The 18272-nt window shown below is 42.8% G+C and overlaps 2 protein-coding genes across 7 annotated transcripts in view; one reads left to right on the top strand and one right to left on the bottom strand.

The window, feature by feature from the left end:
- The first annotated feature begins 2770 nt into the window (after positions 1–2770).
- On the top strand, positions 2771–7322 carry NUCB1 (Nucleobindin 1). Of its 4 annotated transcripts, none has more exons than XM_017897676.1 (11): positions 2771–2796; positions 3987–4119; positions 4185–4289; positions 4372–4593; positions 4666–4762; positions 4850–4926; positions 4999–5101; positions 5176–5353; positions 5452–5608; positions 6390–6431; positions 6583–7322. In XM_017897676.1, the coding sequence occupies exons 2-11, from the start codon at positions 3991–3993 to the stop codon at positions 7285–7287; spliced, it is 1815 nt and encodes a 604-aa protein (XP_017753165.1). In that variant the 5' UTR covers positions 2771–2796; positions 3987–3990; the 3' UTR covers positions 7288–7322. The 4 variants fall into 4 exon arrangements, with proteins under 4 accessions (XP_017753165.1, XP_017753163.1, XP_017753162.1 ...); XM_017897674.1 differs by lacking the exon at positions 2771–2796 and adding an exon at positions 2814–3074; XM_017897673.1 differs by lacking the exon at positions 2771–2796 and adding an exon at positions 2814–3136.
- Positions 7323–14369: 7047 nt separating this feature from the next.
- LOC108545928 (protein bric-a-brac 2) overlaps positions 14370–18272 on the bottom strand; it is a 153930-nt gene continuing 150027 nt past the window's right edge. The window contains exons 3-6 of one of the 3 annotated variants that reach the window (XM_017897758.1): positions 17342–17522; positions 16270–16355; positions 15450–15689; positions 14370–15308 (exon numbers count right to left, since the gene is read on the bottom strand). In XM_017897758.1, the coding sequence (XP_017753247.1) occupies positions 14791–15308; positions 15450–15689; positions 16270–16355; positions 17342–17522 (1025 nt within the window). In that variant the 3' untranslated portion in view covers positions 14370–14790. Of the gene's footprint in view, positions 15309–15449; positions 15690–16269; positions 16356–17341; positions 17523–18040; positions 18100–18272 lie in introns of those variants that run through there. The other 2 variants (XM_017897760.1, XM_017897762.1) reach the window with 2 other exon arrangements.

The raw sequence follows: 18272 nt of genomic DNA, 5'->3' as shown, positions 1-18272 counted from the left end.
CGTCCGAGCGTGGGGAACCTCGACGGAAAACTCATTCGGAGCGTATCCTCGAATCCCTTTAACGGAAGCGATTCCACGCAGCAAGCGGAAGCCCCTTGATCGCTTGTCCCTTGTTTCAGATCCGTCAGAGATACACTAAACGCTTATTTACAACTCAACTTGCGTTGCCTATTTGCCGCGTTTTCGGGTCCTCGAAAATCCTTCGATCCAACGAGTCAACACACAGAACATTTGGATCGTTTATTTAAATTTCATCTTCGAGTTCTGCTTTCCATCTCTTCTCGTTTCGTTACCGCTACCACTGCGTTCTCCATCTAAAGTCCAGCCTGCATCGATTCGTCGTATCGATCTTTCGCCGATCTACTTCTCCGGGAGGAAAAATTTCGAGAGGAAAAAGGTGGATGGAAAGAAAGGCGAAGTCGGCTCGATGGAGCAGAGGAGACGGCTGGCGAAACACCAGCGAAGATAAGCGTGAACGCGTGCGAAAAGATCGAAGCGAAGTTTCGAGTTTGAAGAATCGATCGGCGTTTCGATCGCAAGGGGAGTGTTCATTCATCGGCCGATTCGTGCAAGGACTCGCATCGTTACCCACGGTGGTCGTCTTTGAGAACGCTTGCTGCCACGAGAGATACGAGTCCGTCGTGCAACCTCTCATTTCCCTCCTACTGCAATCAACGGCATTTAAGCTTGCGTTTCGAGCGTTTAAGCATTTAGCTGCTTCCGTCATACCTCGACGTATACCGACAATTTTTTCGCGCTCCGGGACAACGGCTCCCTGCTTTTCGGCAAAGGAGCACGCTCGCAAAATTACGTTTCGCGTTCTCAACGTGGACTTGCCGTTATCGAAGCAAAGAGTGCACAGTTCGTCGTAAACGCACGCGTCACCTCTGCGAAACGATCGAGAGAATTTCCGCGAGGAAAAAGTACAAGATCTCTCGTGATTTTCAGGCTGTGTACTTTAATAAGGGAGAGACATCAACGCCCACGTAGAACAGGCGCATTGGAAGGAAGAAAAGTCAGCGTTGGCATTCGTTCCGTTCCCCCTTTGCCTATCGGCACGAAATAATTGGCTGCACGCTGTTAACGAATGCTATGGAGACGAAGAGAAAAAAAGACGGGAAAAACGGACTGTTGCGAGTAAGAGATCGAGGACTAGTTCACGGAGCGTTCGCGTGACTCTACCGATCCTCCGGGATATTTCTCGGAGGGAGAAAGAGACAAAGTCGAGCAGATAAACGAAGAGAAAGAGAGAAGAAAGAAAGGTAGAGAAGGATGCGTCAGGTATACGAAGGTCGTTAGCTCGGAGAAAAATTAGCCGTTTGTCCAAGTTCCGTCCAAAGATGGGTCAATCAGATACGAAAACACTTGTCGGGCTAGGCATTGTCCCAAAGTAACAGGTCTACGAAGGATCGTAGACACAGGTATACTTTTGTCCTAATGACTGTTCGAAGAATTCAAAGGTTCACGGTTCGCCGAGTGTTCGACGGGGTGGCCGCGATCGTTCACGTGCTCTCCTGCTGCCATTTTGCTCTTGAAAGCAGCGCGCGGTATCACGATTACGCATTACGGTATTTCTGGAGCATTGGCTCCCTTCGATACGCATTCGACTTTATCTTCTGCTTCCTTTCCAACCGAAGTAAATCTTGCTCCACGTTCTTCCACGATTTATTATCGTTGCGTCTTACTACGACGAGATTCCTCTTAATCATTTCGGATACTGTGTTACCAGACACTCGCGTATTGTGTTATTAACGATTCGTGTTGTATTCGATAGATGCAATAACGTATACGAATTTCATGGAATCTTTAAACACGCTCCAGTTTTCATATTTCCACTTCCTTTATCCGAGAACCGATATTAACTTACTATATTTTTTCCGTTCTTTCCACCTTTCCGCTTTTCCTCTCATTTCTAACCTATCAAAATTTTTGCATCTGTCTTATGAATAATGATCGCACACGAATAACGATTTCTATGGCAATTATGATTGATTTGAAAGAAAAAAGGAAAAAGAAAGAATTCGTACTTACTTTTCCGATCGGAGACGTTATTACAGTTGGCGTGATAAAGCGATTATTCTCGATTTTTGGTTCGTCGCTTGCATCGTTTAAATGTTAGCAAAAGAATTTTGTTATATACCGCAGGATTCAATCGGTGTCGGGGCGTGGTCATAATCTGTAGTATATTCTATTTCGATGTATGCATTCGATCCTTTCACCATTCGTTTAGACTGTTCCCACTTGCCAAGGTAAAACTATAGAAACATCTGTTCAATGATAAATTCGGTAGTGAATGCAACATTACGATATATAAATTTGTTTATCACCAGGTACAAAATGGTACACTTACTTTTTAAAAATTGAAATGGATTATATGTTGCACGCGCAAAGTAATTTCATATAAAAGTTTCTTCCTGTTACCGTTGCGTTGCTTATTTATGTTAAATACAGAATTTTGCTTTTAATTTCTTGTACAATTATTTCTGTTACTTTATAAAACGTTGATGCGTAGTAAAATCGGATCGATTTACGATTAATTTATTGAAAAACTATTTTGATTGGCGATAAATAGCGATACGAACATAGTAATACGAAAGAAAACAATCATTTGTCAACAATCTTCGAATGTAATCTATATGACAACATGAAAACATTAATTTTCCTAAGAAAAAATCTCTACCGATAAAAAACTGAAAGAATCTCTTGCAGCAAAATGGGTACTTATCGCCATCTATCGCACGAACTGCAAACTTCTGCAATGTGAGATCGTATTGCATATGTATGAAACGTCGTCAGGTAGCTAACAGAAATACCGTGAATAAATCAGTGCAATTCGGTACTGATCGGTGCTGATCAATTAATTTTGTATATCTATTTTTTTCTCGTTTAGGCTTTGGTCGTTTGTGTTTTTAAAATTTTTATTGTGATAAACGTCACTTGATATTACTACAAGTATCAGTATAGCAAAGAGTTACATCGAACGGTAAACTCCTGTGTAGCATTCCAGTATCAGTGACAATCTTGCTTCCACGTTACACGGCATTACCTATTTTGGAAACAAACGCTGTGTTACGGTAGTTATCTCGTTTGCCGCGACGCACTAGTACTGGATTTTCCAACGTTTCTCTATCTCTTGGTATATACGATACGATCTCACTTGTATCTCGTAGTTGATCGCCAATCACATATGATTATATACGATTGTGGTTACTTACTCGTACACAAAGATCCGCGATTAATCATTGGTTAGGTTTTAAGTGAGAATAGAAAATCTTCTGTAGTGTCGAGTGAAAATTTATACATCTGCACTTTCACCGAGGCAATCGAAGTAACGATAAACCGAAATATTAAGAAGAATCTTTTGTATATGTATTTTTTTTGTATGACCTCATTTAGTCGGTTTAACTTTAAATTTATGAATATTTTTGTTTTTATGTTTTCCTTATATCTATTTTTATACTATGGTTTTCCCTGTGAAATGTACTTTAACGTTACATATACGTATAGCGATTGCAATGTTACAGTTAATTGCATAAATTTATTATTCGGTGTAATTTTGATTTTTAATTTGTTTAGTCAACTATTATAACATTGATCCTTATGGAATATCGAATTGTTCGTTTTCACTTGTTAGAATCGTCAAAATATATAACCAAATCAACATATTTTCCGCGTAAATACATTACCAACGTTTCCTTGTTCACACATCTGTTGCGCGTTTATTACGATAGTGATCCACGTCTTTTAACAAAAACGCGCTAAATCGAAAAAGTGTTTTGAAAAGAGCGATATTGGAAAATCATTTTTAAATAATTTATATATTAGAAAGAAACAATAGAAACTAATCATAATCAATTTGTTTTTATCTCCATTCCATTAAATCGATTGTATTTATTTTTGTTTTTTTACATGATAAATTGATTGAAAATTTTTGTCATAATTCCATGATCATTTTAAAACATATTGTTTGCAATTCTTTATTGTAGAAACATGAAGTACTTCCTCTTATTTTTCCTAATAAGCGTGACAGTTCAATGGTCCGTTGCTCCACCTGTTAATCAAAAGAGCAAGGACAAGGATGATGATAATGAAAATGCTGTTGATGATATGGAACATATGGTATGCTTTTTCTTATATTTTCATTTTATTTAATATTACTCAAAGCAGAAGCTTTTTCTACATAGGTGGATATGGAGTACCACAAATACCTGATGCAAGTTGTTCAGGTGTTAGAGAGTGATCCTGAGTTTAAGGAAAAGATAAAGAAAGCAAATCAAGAAGATATACGTGTAATTTGAAAAAAATAATTTGATATTTAAATTAAGTATAGAACAAATTTCATATATTTTTGAGAATCTTTTTATTAATCAGACAGGGAAAATTGCCGATGAACTACAATTTGTAAGCCATAATATTAGATCAAAATTGGATGAGATAAAAAGAATCGAATTGGAAAGATTAAGACATCTTGCGACAGAAGAAAATGAATTAAGGAATGGTTTAGATATAAAACATTTAAAAGTACCTGAACATTTAGATCATACCAATACGCGTTCATTTGAAATTCAGGATCTAAAGAAATTAATTGCTAAGGTAATATAATATTAGCACAAAGTAAAGTAAGCTTGTTATTGAATATAATATACTATTTGTTTCTTGACACAGACTAGTAGAGATTTAGCGAAAACTGACAAGAAGAGGCGAGAAGAGTTTAAAAAGCATGAAATGAAAGTGAAATTTGAAGAAGAAGAAAAATTGAAACGTAAACATAAATTAAATGTTATAAATTAAATTATGATTATCTAGTTGCAATAATAAATATTTTCTTGTGTATTTTTTTTTATTACAGATATGAATGATGTGGAACGGAAGAATTATGAGCATGAATTAGAAGCAGCAAAAGAACAGCAGAAAAAACATGAACCTGTAAGTTGTGAATGTACTTGTTATAATAGCCATATGATTTATGATGTTACTTATTATTATATGGTTTTATAGATACATCACCCAGGAAGTAAACAACAATTAGAAGAAGTATGGGAAAAACTGGATCATATGGAAGATGAAGTATTTAATCCGAGAACATTTTTTTACTTCCATGGTATAACGTTTATATTTTCTTTGCTTCTTTATAATATTTTTATTTTTACATACTTAAAAAAATGAATGTTCTAGATATCGATGGTAATGGGGTATGGGATCAAGATGAAGTAAAAGCATTATTTTTGAAAGAATTGGATAAACTTTATGCTCAAGGGGGACCCACGGATTTAATAAGACGAGCTGAGGAGATGGAAAGAATGAGGGAACACGTATTCAATGAAACTGATCTCAATAAAGATGGTCTCATTAGGTACATATATGTGTACATTTTGTCATATTATTTTGTCATATATATATATATATATGTATTTTAATGTATATTATTATTATATAATATGAATATTTTAGTTATCGTGAATTCTGGGAAGATACAAAGAAACCAGATTTCCAGCAAGATAATGGTTGGCAAGGATTAGATGAACAACAAATTTATACCCAGGAAGAGTTTGAAACATACGCAAGACAAATGCAAGATGAAATGCAAAGAATGATGGGTGAAGGAATGGTAAGTAATATTGTTACGAATAGCTTCTACATTCATTATACTGATTATATATATATTACGTTATATTCTATATTTACATCTTCAATTCTTTAACATAGATATTTAATTAGTACTATAGATGCGCATAACGAGTGTAAAGTAATTAACTCCTTTACCTACAATATCGTGTGAGACTCATGGTAAGGAAATCGGGTCAAACATGAGTGTCGCAGGTGAGAGGCGTGGTTTGTAGATATGATCCAATGTAAATAACACGGGTCAGGCTCATTGTTAGTTTTCGTCGATGTCTACCTTTCTCAGTTACGTGTTATTCTTCGTCATTCAAATCACATAAAAGTCGCATGCGGTGTCGTCGCAAATTTTTCAATGCTCAAGATTACCTGAAAATCATGGTTATGATATTCGAAGTAGAAGTCATTTCAAAACTTTTCAAAACCGTCGATGTTATTTCGTTACCACTAATAGAGTTTTGTGTATGTAATTTGCGAATATTCTCGTTATAAAGAATATAATTGTGCAAAAAATTAACAACATTTGAAATTATATCATTCGTTTTAGAATGTTTATAGAAAAATATTTGTATGACGTATTATTTGTAATAGTATGTTTTCTCAATGCTTGAACTAAATTTACAGATAGGAAAAGATATCAAATTGTATCGTTTGGTGATTAGATAGTTTTTACCAACCAATTAATCTTCCCTTTTATTAAAGTAGCATTTGTGGTAAAGTTTTTGTAATTGATAATCATTAGTTTGTGTTCTTTGTATTGCTGTCATTAGGTTCCATCACATCCAGGTAACAAAGCAGCGCAATTCGAATCGGTAGGCACATTACTTTTTCCATATGCATTTTACTTAAAGTAAATATAAAAGTTTTGATTTCAAAAGATATCCGAAATAAATTTTATTTTGTACATTTACTATATTTAATCGGAGATAAAAATCAGCAAATCAAGAGCAAATTTTTATTTAGCATCCATATCCCGGATCTTTCCCGGGTCAACAAGGACACATTCCACTTCAACAGAATCAACCACAAGCACCAAATTTTCAACAAAGACAAATTCCACTTCAGCCAAATGAACAACAAATTCCACATTTTCAACAAGGACAAATCCCACTTCAACAGAATCAGCATCAAGCTTTAAATTTTCCACAAGGGCAAATTCCACTTCAACCGAATCAACCTCAAGCACCAAATTTTCCACAGCAAGGACAAATTCCACTTCATCAGAATCAACCCCAAGCTCCAAATTTTCCACAACAAGGACAAATTCCACTTCAGCAGAATCAACCTCAAGCTCCAAATTTTCAACAACTAGGACAAATTCCACTTCAACAGAATCAACCCCAAGCTCCAAGTTTTCAACAGCAAGGACAAATTCCACCGCAATTGAATCAACTCCAAGCACCAAATTTTCAACCAGGACAAATTCCACTTCAACAGAATCAACCTCAAGCACCAAATTTTCAACAACAAGGACAAATTCCAGTTCAACAAAGTGAACCTCAAGCACCAAATTTTCAACAGCAAAACATAATTAACCAGGTACCACAAAATGTCCAGGCTAACGCTGTGCCACAACAAAACAGTCCCAATCAAGGCAACTCACAATCTGCACACGCTAGCGCACAAGAAATTACTAAAAATAAAATACCACATAACGAGAAAGTATAATTTGACGATGTCAATAATGGTCGAGATGACATTCACGAAGGATTTGATGATGAAAAAATGTCTTCGATATATAAAAGGATTTAACTTTGTCGTTTTGCAATATTTTTTATATCTTTCTTTCTTTTTTATTCTCTTATTAATTATAGATTCCATATGATCGTATACGAAACATTAATGTTACGTTTATCATGCGAAAGTGGTGAATTTTTATTTATTATGAAATGTAAATAAAACTATTTCCACGAAACGCAAACTTGTTGGGAAAAAGATATGGTTTCTTTGCTGCCTTGATCCCTTGCAGAATAAATAATCAATCGTCTTCTCGATGGATAATTTAGGTTTTTATCCGGAATAATAGGTAAGGTATCAGCTGTGTGGAAAGACGAGGGCGTATAGGAGGGGTATGTCGTGTGATTCAGTGAAAAAGATTGCAATTTAATTTCTCATATTTATTATTGCATACTGTTTATGTTAGTATATTACTTAGGTATACGTGCCAGATAGCAACTTAAATATATGATTGCGTGATTCATCTGTTTGTTTCACCCGTCAAGCACGGATAGGTAGGTAGGTGGGTAGGTAGGTAGGTAGGTAGGTAATGTAACGCTTACTCCACTATATATAAGGTGTATTTATAATTATAGCATATGTTGGTAGAACGTCATCTTACATGCTAATCGGTAATAAATAAAAGAGGAATTCGTAATGGGTGACAGGTTTTGCTTGCATCCGTGACTAAAGTAAACTATTTCCAAAGCCTCGGTACCCGAGGTGTTCGGAAGAAAATGGAAACAAACGTCGCTTCGCGATTCGTCACGGGTACACAACAGACATATTTCGAGCGTTTTCTTAAAGACACGCGCGCAACTATTCGTATAGTGTGTCGGTATAATCAATTCGACTATCTACTCAAAAGAAATACTTTGTTTTAATGTAAATAAAAACAATAGTAACTATAAACTATCGCCATCTGCAAAGAAACTTGCGCTTGACGTCGTTCTTGGACAGCGAGCGTCTTCTACTGTAAGCTGCGACGATTTCGAACGAATCGATCGAGATTAGAAACTGAAACAAAAACAATTAGACACTCCGGTTCGCAGGTTCACGCGATCGAGGCTGAAAGGCGATAGAGACGTGTATATAACAGCCGCAATAACGATTCGGAGACATTCTAAATTTCGAGGTAAGAAGTGGTCGGAAATTTCTACGATCAACTTCGATCGCGAGAGCGCATTACGTGGTCCTTTTCGATTTCGCTCCTAATTATCGCGAGGCACTGGTCGGAGGCCATGCGCGCTCCAGAACTTTATTTGCAAGCGCTTTCAAAAATATTTATCGTACCAAAAGAACGCCTTTCTACGCCTCTCGATGCATCGACCAATGCCTCGTTGGCGCGCTATGGCGGCAAATTCAAATGAAACAGAGGCTCGGGTCTTAAATTACATAAAATACCTTTACGACCGGACAAATAAATATATTACAGGTTACGATAATAAAGATGAACTTTGTCGTATAATAATGTTGCATCCTTTCTATTTACAGTGAACACGCGGTTGTGCTTGTTTCTCACGTAACATATCATGTGTTTTCCTTTAGTGTACTTGTTCCAAGAATGTTTCCGTTGCTTTCGATTTCAATGTATCTCTCGCTATTTCTCTTTCGTTCGCTCCTTTATCTTTCTCCTTTATCTTTTCCTACTTTTGTCGCCCGAATTTCTTACCTTTTCTATCACTTTCTTCTTCCCTCTTCTCTTCCCCTCTTCTCTTCTTTCCTTTCTACTTTAATCGCTTACTTTTCCCCTATCTTTCTCTTTCAGCTCTCCAACTTGCTCCGCTCACCCCTTGTTGTTTTATGTTTTCTTGGGCATGCACGTGTGCGTGTACATGTACGCGCGCACATGAGCGCGCTTCTGTCTGTATGCGTCGCGTATGTATGTAATGTACGTGTTTGTTTGTGTGTGTGTGTGATAGCGTAAAGTGGTCGGGTGCGCGTGTTTTCGGTGGACGCGTGTGTAGTGTGTATCGGCCCACGGCCGGGTGTATACGATTAAATAATCGGATTCTGAAAAATGTGCGGTTCTATTGTTCGACTAATAGTTTCTGTAAATTAGGATGCCACCTAGTTTAGTCTCGACAGTTGGGTCGTTATCGCAGCAGAGAAAGGCGAATCGAAGACAGTGCCCGTTCCTCGCTGTTTCTCGATCGCGTTCCTTCCGCTGTCGTAACGTCCCTCCGGTAAACGCAGTTACGTGTTACATCCTGTAAACTAGTCGTAAATCGCGGATACGGTGATTACTACGCTTCGTTATCGTTTTACTCTTACGGTTCGCTTGGATTCTCCTCGGTGTTTCATTTCTCCCCTCGAGTGTACAAGTGTGGCGTGTATGTTGGGTCGATCGTTATTATAATAAGACATTACATCTCGAAGCTAAGGCGAAAATAAAGGAAAGATTCGGCGCGTGCGTAATACATTTCAGATCCTGTTTCACGTATTCTCGATAACTAGAACGAACGTTAAAAATTGATTTTGCAACTGCAGCCGAGTGTGTTGTTGTTCCTTGCAGCCTCGCGGCCGGACGCGCGCCTCGCTCGCCAACTTTTCCACGCTTTCCACCACTCCTCTCGAGACGTTATACACACACGTACACGTGGATCCTCGCGAGAGTATTCCTCCTCAACGACGGATCTCCCGCGACTTTCCACCCTTTCCATCCATCTTGCCGGCCGGCGCGTTACGTTTTTCCACTCGGGCTCGCAACAAGCGTTCCCCCCCGCGTTCGGGTTTAGCGAATCGGGCGAAGATGGACGCGCACAAGACGTATCGAGAAGACGGAAAACCCGTGAGACCGATCGATAAGCGAGCGAAACGTACAAGCCACGAGGACAAATGGGTAGGTTTTTCTTCAAACTAGTATACCAGCGTCACGCCCGTCCGTCCTTATGTTGCCTCGATAAAAATTCTAACAGCTACTTTGTCTTCGACTCTAAGATCCTTACTTTTCTCTAAACTTAATTCTCCCCGTGAACTTTTGTTTCGTCCTCGACGACGTTTGAACGGAAAACTGCATCTGCGTCTGTGCATCATCGGTCGACATCGTTTATCGTCGTGATCGTTATCATCGTCGTATCGTCATCGTCCTCTCCTTCAACGTAAAACGCATCCAGCAGCAACCTTATAGTGTCAATATATCAATTTATGTATATATATATTTTTTTTGTCTCATATATATTTACTTTACTTTGTGTCCTATATCAATAATAGCGTATTAGATGCATTTTTTTTTTTTTTTCTTCACTTACACCTTATGTATGTAATATAAGTATCTTTGTTTTTCTTCATCTGTTCACAGATATATCAAAATGCGTAAACGAAAGATTCTCGAAATATCCCTTCTTCCCTCTGGTAATTCAGTTACACGCTCTCCTCCTCCTGTTTACCATCCATCTCCGCTCTCTCTTTCTCTCCCTCTCTCTCTCTCTCCCTTTCTCTCGCTCTCGCTTTCTCTCTCTCTCTCTCTCTCTCTCGTACAAGCGAATCAAAAAGAAACGTTTACGAGAATATGCCATTCAGGGTATTACCGGTGATGGGTTGATCCAAAACAGAAATTTTGTCGGTTTGCTTGTAGATTCTGTACATTCGCTCTACACGCACACTAAAGATTCGTAGACACATTGCGTAATCGACGGGAAAAATCCCCCCCCTCCCTCCCTCCCTCCCTCCCAATCAGACGCGATCCCGTCCGATCCGATCCCATCGGATTCGACTCCGGATCGGGAACGGCTGGCGGTCGTCGTATCGTTTCAAAAGGAAAGCCAAAAGTTTTCGCAAAATATTCGAGTTCCTCCTTTGATTCTATCCTCGACTATAACCGTGCTGTTTTTAATCTTCGCAGAAATCGCGCAGCGTCGCTAAGACTCCGAGACGAGACGAAGAAGAATTATGTACGTACTAAGAAGAAATGTTTATTTTACGCAACGTCCCCACAAATAATTCTTTGCACCTCTCTGTCATCTGTACTCCGTTTTCTGCCTTTTCTTCGCTACCTTTACACTCCTTCACTTTTACTCTCTTCTTCTCTCTCTTCCTTGCATTTCTTGTTCACTTTCGCCGCAAATGATTCGTTCGGTGATGCGAAATTTCGAATGACTTTTCATCACGTACAAGTGGTCACGGTCTACGGGACACGTTAAATTTCTTTTTTTTTTTCATTTTTTTTTTTGTTTGGAAGGCACTTGCTACTTTTTTTTATACAATATTAATTTTAACCTTTTCCACATTCTCGCCTGTTCACATGCCCCATCCTTTACTCTCGCACACCCTCTCCCTAGCCCCCCCCCTCTCTCTCTCTCTCGCGCTCTCTTTGCCTTTCCGCTAATTCTTTCTCGCAATTTCGTTCGCGGCTCTTTGAATATATCTTTTTCCTTTCCTCGTCCAACCTCATCTCCTCGCTTTGACTCGCGAATTTCTTTTGCTCCACCCTGCCGCTGGTTTCGTTCAAATTTACCTTCTCGTTGAACACATTAAGCCTAAATCGTAATAAAATCTTTTAAATTCGCGATCTACCGTTCCTCTTCCCTTTTTTCTTCCCCTTTTCTTTTGCTTCCCTTCGCTTTTCTTAATTCCGTTCCATTTTTTTTCTCCCACCCCCATCCTCCCACAGCCCACTCCACCCCCGGCCCCCCGCCCCCGTTTGATCGATCGCTCCCTCGCGTGTCGTTCCGATTTTTCACGCGAAAAATAAAACGTGCTCGATCGGCACACACTTTCACGTCGACCGAATCGCCCGAATAGTTTTCGTTTTACCCAAAAATCTTTCGTATCAAGAATAACGAGTTTTAGAGTTTTCCCGAATTAATTTTCTAATCGCCGATAATTAACACGCTAATCGATTGCTCTCGAAACTTTCGTACGAACCGTTTAAAGCTTTCATAGGGGAGCGGCGCGAGAACAACGTTTTCCAAAAAAGTTGCCTAGACAACGTATAACACGAGGGACAGCCTTATATGTCCCATCACTTTTTTTTTTTTCTTTTTTTTTTTCCGAGCAAAAGCGAAAAGCGATGGTCTTTTCCTTTTACAGAAGGCCACTTCGAATTTTTTTTTTTTTTCTTTACTTTTTAATACTTACAAAGAGTCACTCGAACCAGTGTGCCAACTTTAAAAAATTTGCTTTTTTTTTTTTGTTGTTTAGAAAGTTTCGTTCTCTCTGTCACACGTGCTCCCTCCTTTCTCTCGTGCTCTCTGTTTCTTCTCTTCCATTCACTCTCTCATTCTTCCTCATCCTATCCATCTCACTTTCTCTCTGTCTTCCCCCCTCTTGCTGTTCCTAGGATGACTAGGTCCGCTACGAACTCGCTCGTAGACGTCGCACGAAATCTCTGAACGGCGGTTCGTGGGAAGAACGATCGAGGAGTAGACGCGAATCGTTCGAGAACGATTCCCGGTCGGAATCGGATCGATCGCGGGCAGGTAGCACGCGAGAGGCCGATTCGAATCCGATCCGGGTCCCGTTCGGTTGGATTTCGAACGACGAACGTATCGAAAAGACGCGTCGTATCGACGGCTACTCGTCTCGTACGCGTTCTCTTCTTCGATTGTCGAGGATCGAGGGTCTTTTCGCGAAAAGTCGTACGCGTAACGTGTAAAATTTTGAAAAATAGCACGATCTTTCCGAAAAAAAGCATTCACGCGCACACGTCACACGCACACGCATTCGATTGGATTACACGCGGGTTCCCTTTCAGCTAACTCACACGCTCGTCCGCGCACGCAACGTTTACAGGCAATCGGCATCTTCTCGCGCATCTGTCGGCAGACATTTTCTCTTGTTCCAAATTCAATGAATTTCGCGGTAGTGTCGTTAATTTTTTTCGTTCCCTAATCTCTAAACCTTATAATTTTTATACTTGGCATACCCCAAATATGGCAGGAAGGCAATCATTACACTTAATAAAGTACAGCAATCGGTCTTGTTCTCCCTTTCGCGCGCAAACGCGTTCGCACTTAGTCGAACAACTCTTGTTTCTCTTTCGGTCCGTAGAGATTTTTTAGTCGTCTCGATCGACGAACAGTCGCAAGCGAATTTTGTACATTTCCTTCGCTCTCGTAGGATCTCCTTCGCGATTTTCGTTTATTATGGTTTTTTTTTTTTTTTTACTTTTTTTACTTTTTTTATTTTTTTCGGAAGCGCAACGTTTCTCGGATCGATCCACCGTTCCACGAACGGGGCTATTATAATCTCCTGCTGTCGTCTCTCTCTGCTTTGTATAGACGTTTCGACGCGGTCTCCGCGTGTCGAACCGCGCCACGAGAAATCATCCTCGGCTTCTCTTTCCGCTCCGTTCCCTTTTCCTCCGCCAAGTCCGACTGCGCGTCGTGGACGTTGCTTCCAAACCGCGAGTTCCGACGAGCCGCGTCACGGTCGACGCGAATACTGGGTGGGCTCGTGGCACACGAGATCGCTTCCCAATTACTATACATTTGGCATATTAAACGTATGGTTATCGTATATGCGTAGATATATAAATCTCGAGCGTAAGAGCGCGTGTCCGTGCAATAGTACACGCGAATCTCCACGTTTCTACTCGCGAGTGCACGCGCTTTCGCGCGCGCAGCCCAACGCCGGTGGATCGTGCACAGTCGAACGAATAAATTTCGCGATCCAACCGATCGGTTGCGGCTGCCTCGCGACGAGAGCGTCGCGACGAGCTCTCCGATATCGAGCAGATAGCTACGGAACGTTTTCTTAAAATAGGCGGCCTTCGAGGCTGCGTCGGAGTCGGTCGAGCGATCGCTCGATGATCGATGCTCGATGTCGGGCGGGAGAGAGTTGGCGCGTGTGAGATTCGAGGATCGAAGGATCGAGGGATCGTGTGTGCGTGTGTGTGCGTAGAGAGTTGGCGCGTGTGAGATTCGAGGATCGAAGGATCGAGGGATCGTGTGTGCGTGTGTGTGTGTGTATGTGTGTGTGTGTGTGTGAATCGAGCATCGATCGTGCGCGTTCCTTCGCGTCGTCTTTATATACGTCTCGCGATCGCTCGCGACTCCTAGTCAACCATTATTTCCCTCTCTACTCCGTTTTGATTGTAAATCTCGAACGATCTCGCGCGCGAGAACGCTCTGGTATACTGCAGTGTGTCGTCGCGAGGACGAATGTCGTCGGAATACGGACCGTTCGAGACACCGAACGCCGCATTCGATTCGTCGTGTGTCGCTCGGTTTGCATTTTTCTATCATTTTATTCCCTTTCTCACGCGATCGGACGAACCGATGGCCGCGCGCGCGATCGTACGCGGTCGTACGCGTTCGAATAATCCGTATAGCGAGTATCGCCTCCTCCTCGGAGACTAGCCTCCGCGTGTATCGCCGACCGGTGAGGCGTGTGGTGTCACGCGGTCGCGACGAAACGGCGGAAGCCTGTTAGGATCGCGATGGAAGTGAGACGCTGTCGGGCCGATCCAACGGGCAACGTTTAGCTCGTTCGATCTCGAGCCAGTCTCGCTTACTATTCGCAACGCGAGTCCGTTAACGGCTCCAGCTTCACGGGGATCTTGTCCTTGTCCTTTAGCCCGTGTGGACTCTTCACGAGATCCGTGATGTCCTCCTGGAAGAGATTCTCCGGCCGCGGGCTGACGAAGCTCCGCGCCGGCTTGTAGGTCATACCGCTGACCCCGATGCCAACTTCCACGCTGCTAGGTATGTGTCCGGGATCCATCAGAGGCCCGAGCGGACTCGCCAGCGGACTCTCCATCGGGCTCTCCGGCGGACCACCGGAACCTGGACTGGCCAAGCCCAGATTCAACGGCGAGTTCCCGTTGTTTCCACCGCCTCCGCCACCGTTGTTGCTACCGAGGCCAGGTGCACCGCTGTTGTTGCTGTTGTGATGATGCTGGCTAGCCTGCATCGCTGCCTGAAGGTTCGACGAGAGACTCGTCGACAGATTCGTCGACAGATTTGTCGCCATTATGTCGTGCTGCTGCGAATGCGCCGCCGCTACCATGCTGCACATTTGATGCCGCAATCCTAGAAAAGGGCAACCGACGCAAACCGGACGGAACGGTTATTATTACTGGCTCGTTTTCGAAACAGCGACGGAAGAGAAAAGGAGAAAAGGAGAAAAGGAGAAAGAGGAGAATGGAAAGGTTAGAGTGCGCGTGGCGTTACCTTGAGCGACCGCAGCGACCGCGGCCGCGGCTGCCGCTCCGGGGCTGACCGCGCCTTCGGGACCGTTGCAAGCGGCGTAATTTGCCAAACTCGGGTACATCGATGTCGGCTCCTCCTTCACCATGTGCGGAGAGTGGCCGTCGCGGAACACGACGGCTCGAATCACTCCGCGAATGTGCTCGTCCGGCCAAACGCCCAACAGAATCCTTTGCGGTCTGCCTCTACCTTTCGGACGGAGATCTGCGAACAGAGAAGAAAAGCGAGCGAATAGCGTGTATCGAAGCACTGGAATCGCTCGGCCGAGCTACTCGGACCATCCGCCGTTTCTCGATGCCTCCCCGCATTCCCGAGGAAAAATGGTTCTCGAGTCGCGACGCAATGGCGCGACTTTTACGACCGCGGCTAATGCTCGCGACCGTACACCCTCACGTTCCCCCTTTGTTAACTCTATTTACGATTTGCTACACCGTATCGAGAACCGAGAACCACGTCTATTTGCTCCACGTGTGCCGAGCCTTTGTCTCGCGTGTGTTTCGTTTTCGGCTTCGAAGAATGTTGCCCGACGAGGGAGCGGTGTGTTCATCCACAGGATGCAGAGAGGAAGGTTGCAAGGATAACAAAGGAAGATGCTTCGCGATTCTATCTGGATTCGACTATCAAAGAGATTAAGGGTAAGAGAGAGAGAGAGAGCGAGAGAGCGAGAGAGAGATCGAGAGAGAGAGGGAGAAGGAATTTGTTCTCTCCGAGCGAGTGCGCTAATCGAGAAACGGCAAGGTCGCGACCCTAAGAGGCTATGAGGAAAATGGCGAACCACACTCACCGGCTCCTCCATCGGCGCTGGGACCCAGCATATTGTGCACTCGATTGGCATACAGCACGAACGTCGGGTACGGGATGTCGTATTTCCTGCAACAAAATATCACACAGCGTTTCTTTAACAGCCGTTCGCGATCCGGCACGGCGCGTAAGGTCGGCGAAGACGATCGCGCAGAGGACAGGGGACCGGGGCGAGATCGATCGATTCTCGTAAAGATTATCGAGCTTGTTTCGCGAAACGTTGCCCGATCGAACGCTCTCTCTCTCTGTGCGTTGGCACAAAGGGAAAGAACCTTTAACGACGACGCGTTATTACGCGCGTGCGATACGCGTTTTACGACTAAGCTGTAAAAGTTCTTAAGTTGACCGCTCGCCGAACCCGGCGGCCAATTGTTTTCTCCCTGTTTTAACCCATTTACATCCGACACAGGTTACCGCTTCGGGCACCGCGATTCTCGCAACTAAATCATTCCGACCGAATCGCTCGAAACTTTCGCGGCAAATTGTTCGTTGCAACAAAACAAACTGTAACGCGGCAGAATTAATTTCTGCCGTGAGCCGTTGAAAAATACCGCATGAAAAACCGGCAGCCGATACTTTTGTCTTGGACGATTAAACAATCGATTGGCATCGATGGCACTCGCCATCGCGGAACGCAACCACGACGACAACCGCGACAATAATAACCGCGACAATAATAACCGCGACAACGATAATCGAGAAGCCATCGAGAAGTTTCGTGGAAAATTCGGCCTTTCGTTTTACCAAACGGTCCGATGAACTTTCTTAGTTTAATTTGTCCCGTCGCGCCACAAATATCCATCTAATAATGAAATTCCCCTTGGCGCTTTCCTTAAACGGCGGCCGGAAAAACGGGGCCGAAGGGGGGAAACGTCTGATGCGGATCTGTAATTCAGACGATCCATTTGGTTGAGCAGCGTCGCGACGCGATTCTTTATTCGTTTAACGCGCGAAATTCGGTTTCGTTAATTTCGAAAAGGCGAGCGGGGAAAACGAAGACGACCGTGAAGAACGCGCGGGAATCGAAGGTGGAAGGAACGAAAACTGGTAGTTACCTCGCGGCTTGACTCAAGGACAATCCTTCCTTCAGCACGCTGAAGATTGCCTCCGCCATCGTTTCTGGTCGCCAAGACTTGAGTGGACCACGTTCTCGAAAGCGCAGATTGTGCACCAGGCTCTGATTGGTGTTCCAGCATTTCTGCCACATCGATTGCAGCTGATACTGGTAGCTGTCTGCTAGTTTACGCCCCCCGTGGAAAAAGAGAAAACAGAAAAAGCACAGCGTTAGTATGAGTCATAATTTTCAATGGCGGGAGAAGACGCGTTTAAACATCGTCGAACGTTAATAACATCGCGATCAACCTTTCGACCTTTTTCTTTTCTTATTTTTTATTTTTTATTTTTTCTTTCTTTCCTCTTTATTTACGCGCGTCTCTGAATCGTCCGCAAAGTATCGTTTTCGTAAACGCGGTCGGTCGGTCGGTTGGTCGGTCGGTCTCGGTGGATCGATCGATGGATCGATCGTTCGATCGAAAAGCTGATTCGCTGTCACGCGAGCGTGTAAACGGACGCGCGTCGATTCGCGCGAACGAATGCAAATATGCGTCGAAAGAATCGGATTGAATCGAATCGGATCGAATCGGATCGAGTCGAATCGAAACGGATCGTTTCGGATACGACGACTCGAATTCGACGAAACGATGCAAGCGTGTACGACATATAAATTGGGTAAATAACCAGACGTAGGTAAGTCGGGCGAAGGTGCGAGTATCGTGTAGTTAGGTTCCTTTGTAGCTGCTTGGGCGAAGCGTACCTGCGAACAAAGTATTGAAAGGCAAGTTGCGGCGGGGAAAAGTGGGAATGGGGAATAAACACTGCGTGTCGTGTACGTTAACGTATCGATTGTATTATCGTTGGCGCACAATCGTTACAGAATAAAAGAGAGAGAGAGAGAGAGAGAGAGAGAGAGAGAGAGAGAGAGAGAGA

This window comes from Eufriesea mexicana, unplaced genomic scaffold, assembly GCF_001483705.2.
Source record: "Eufriesea mexicana isolate 0111107269 unplaced genomic scaffold, ASM148370v2 scaffold572, whole genome shotgun sequence".
In the NCBI taxonomy this organism is placed as follows: Eukaryota; Metazoa; Arthropoda; class Insecta; order Hymenoptera; family Apidae; genus Eufriesea; species Eufriesea mexicana.
The sequence above is the reverse complement of the archived record's forward strand: the minus strand, read 5'-3'. Positions and strand labels throughout refer to the sequence as shown.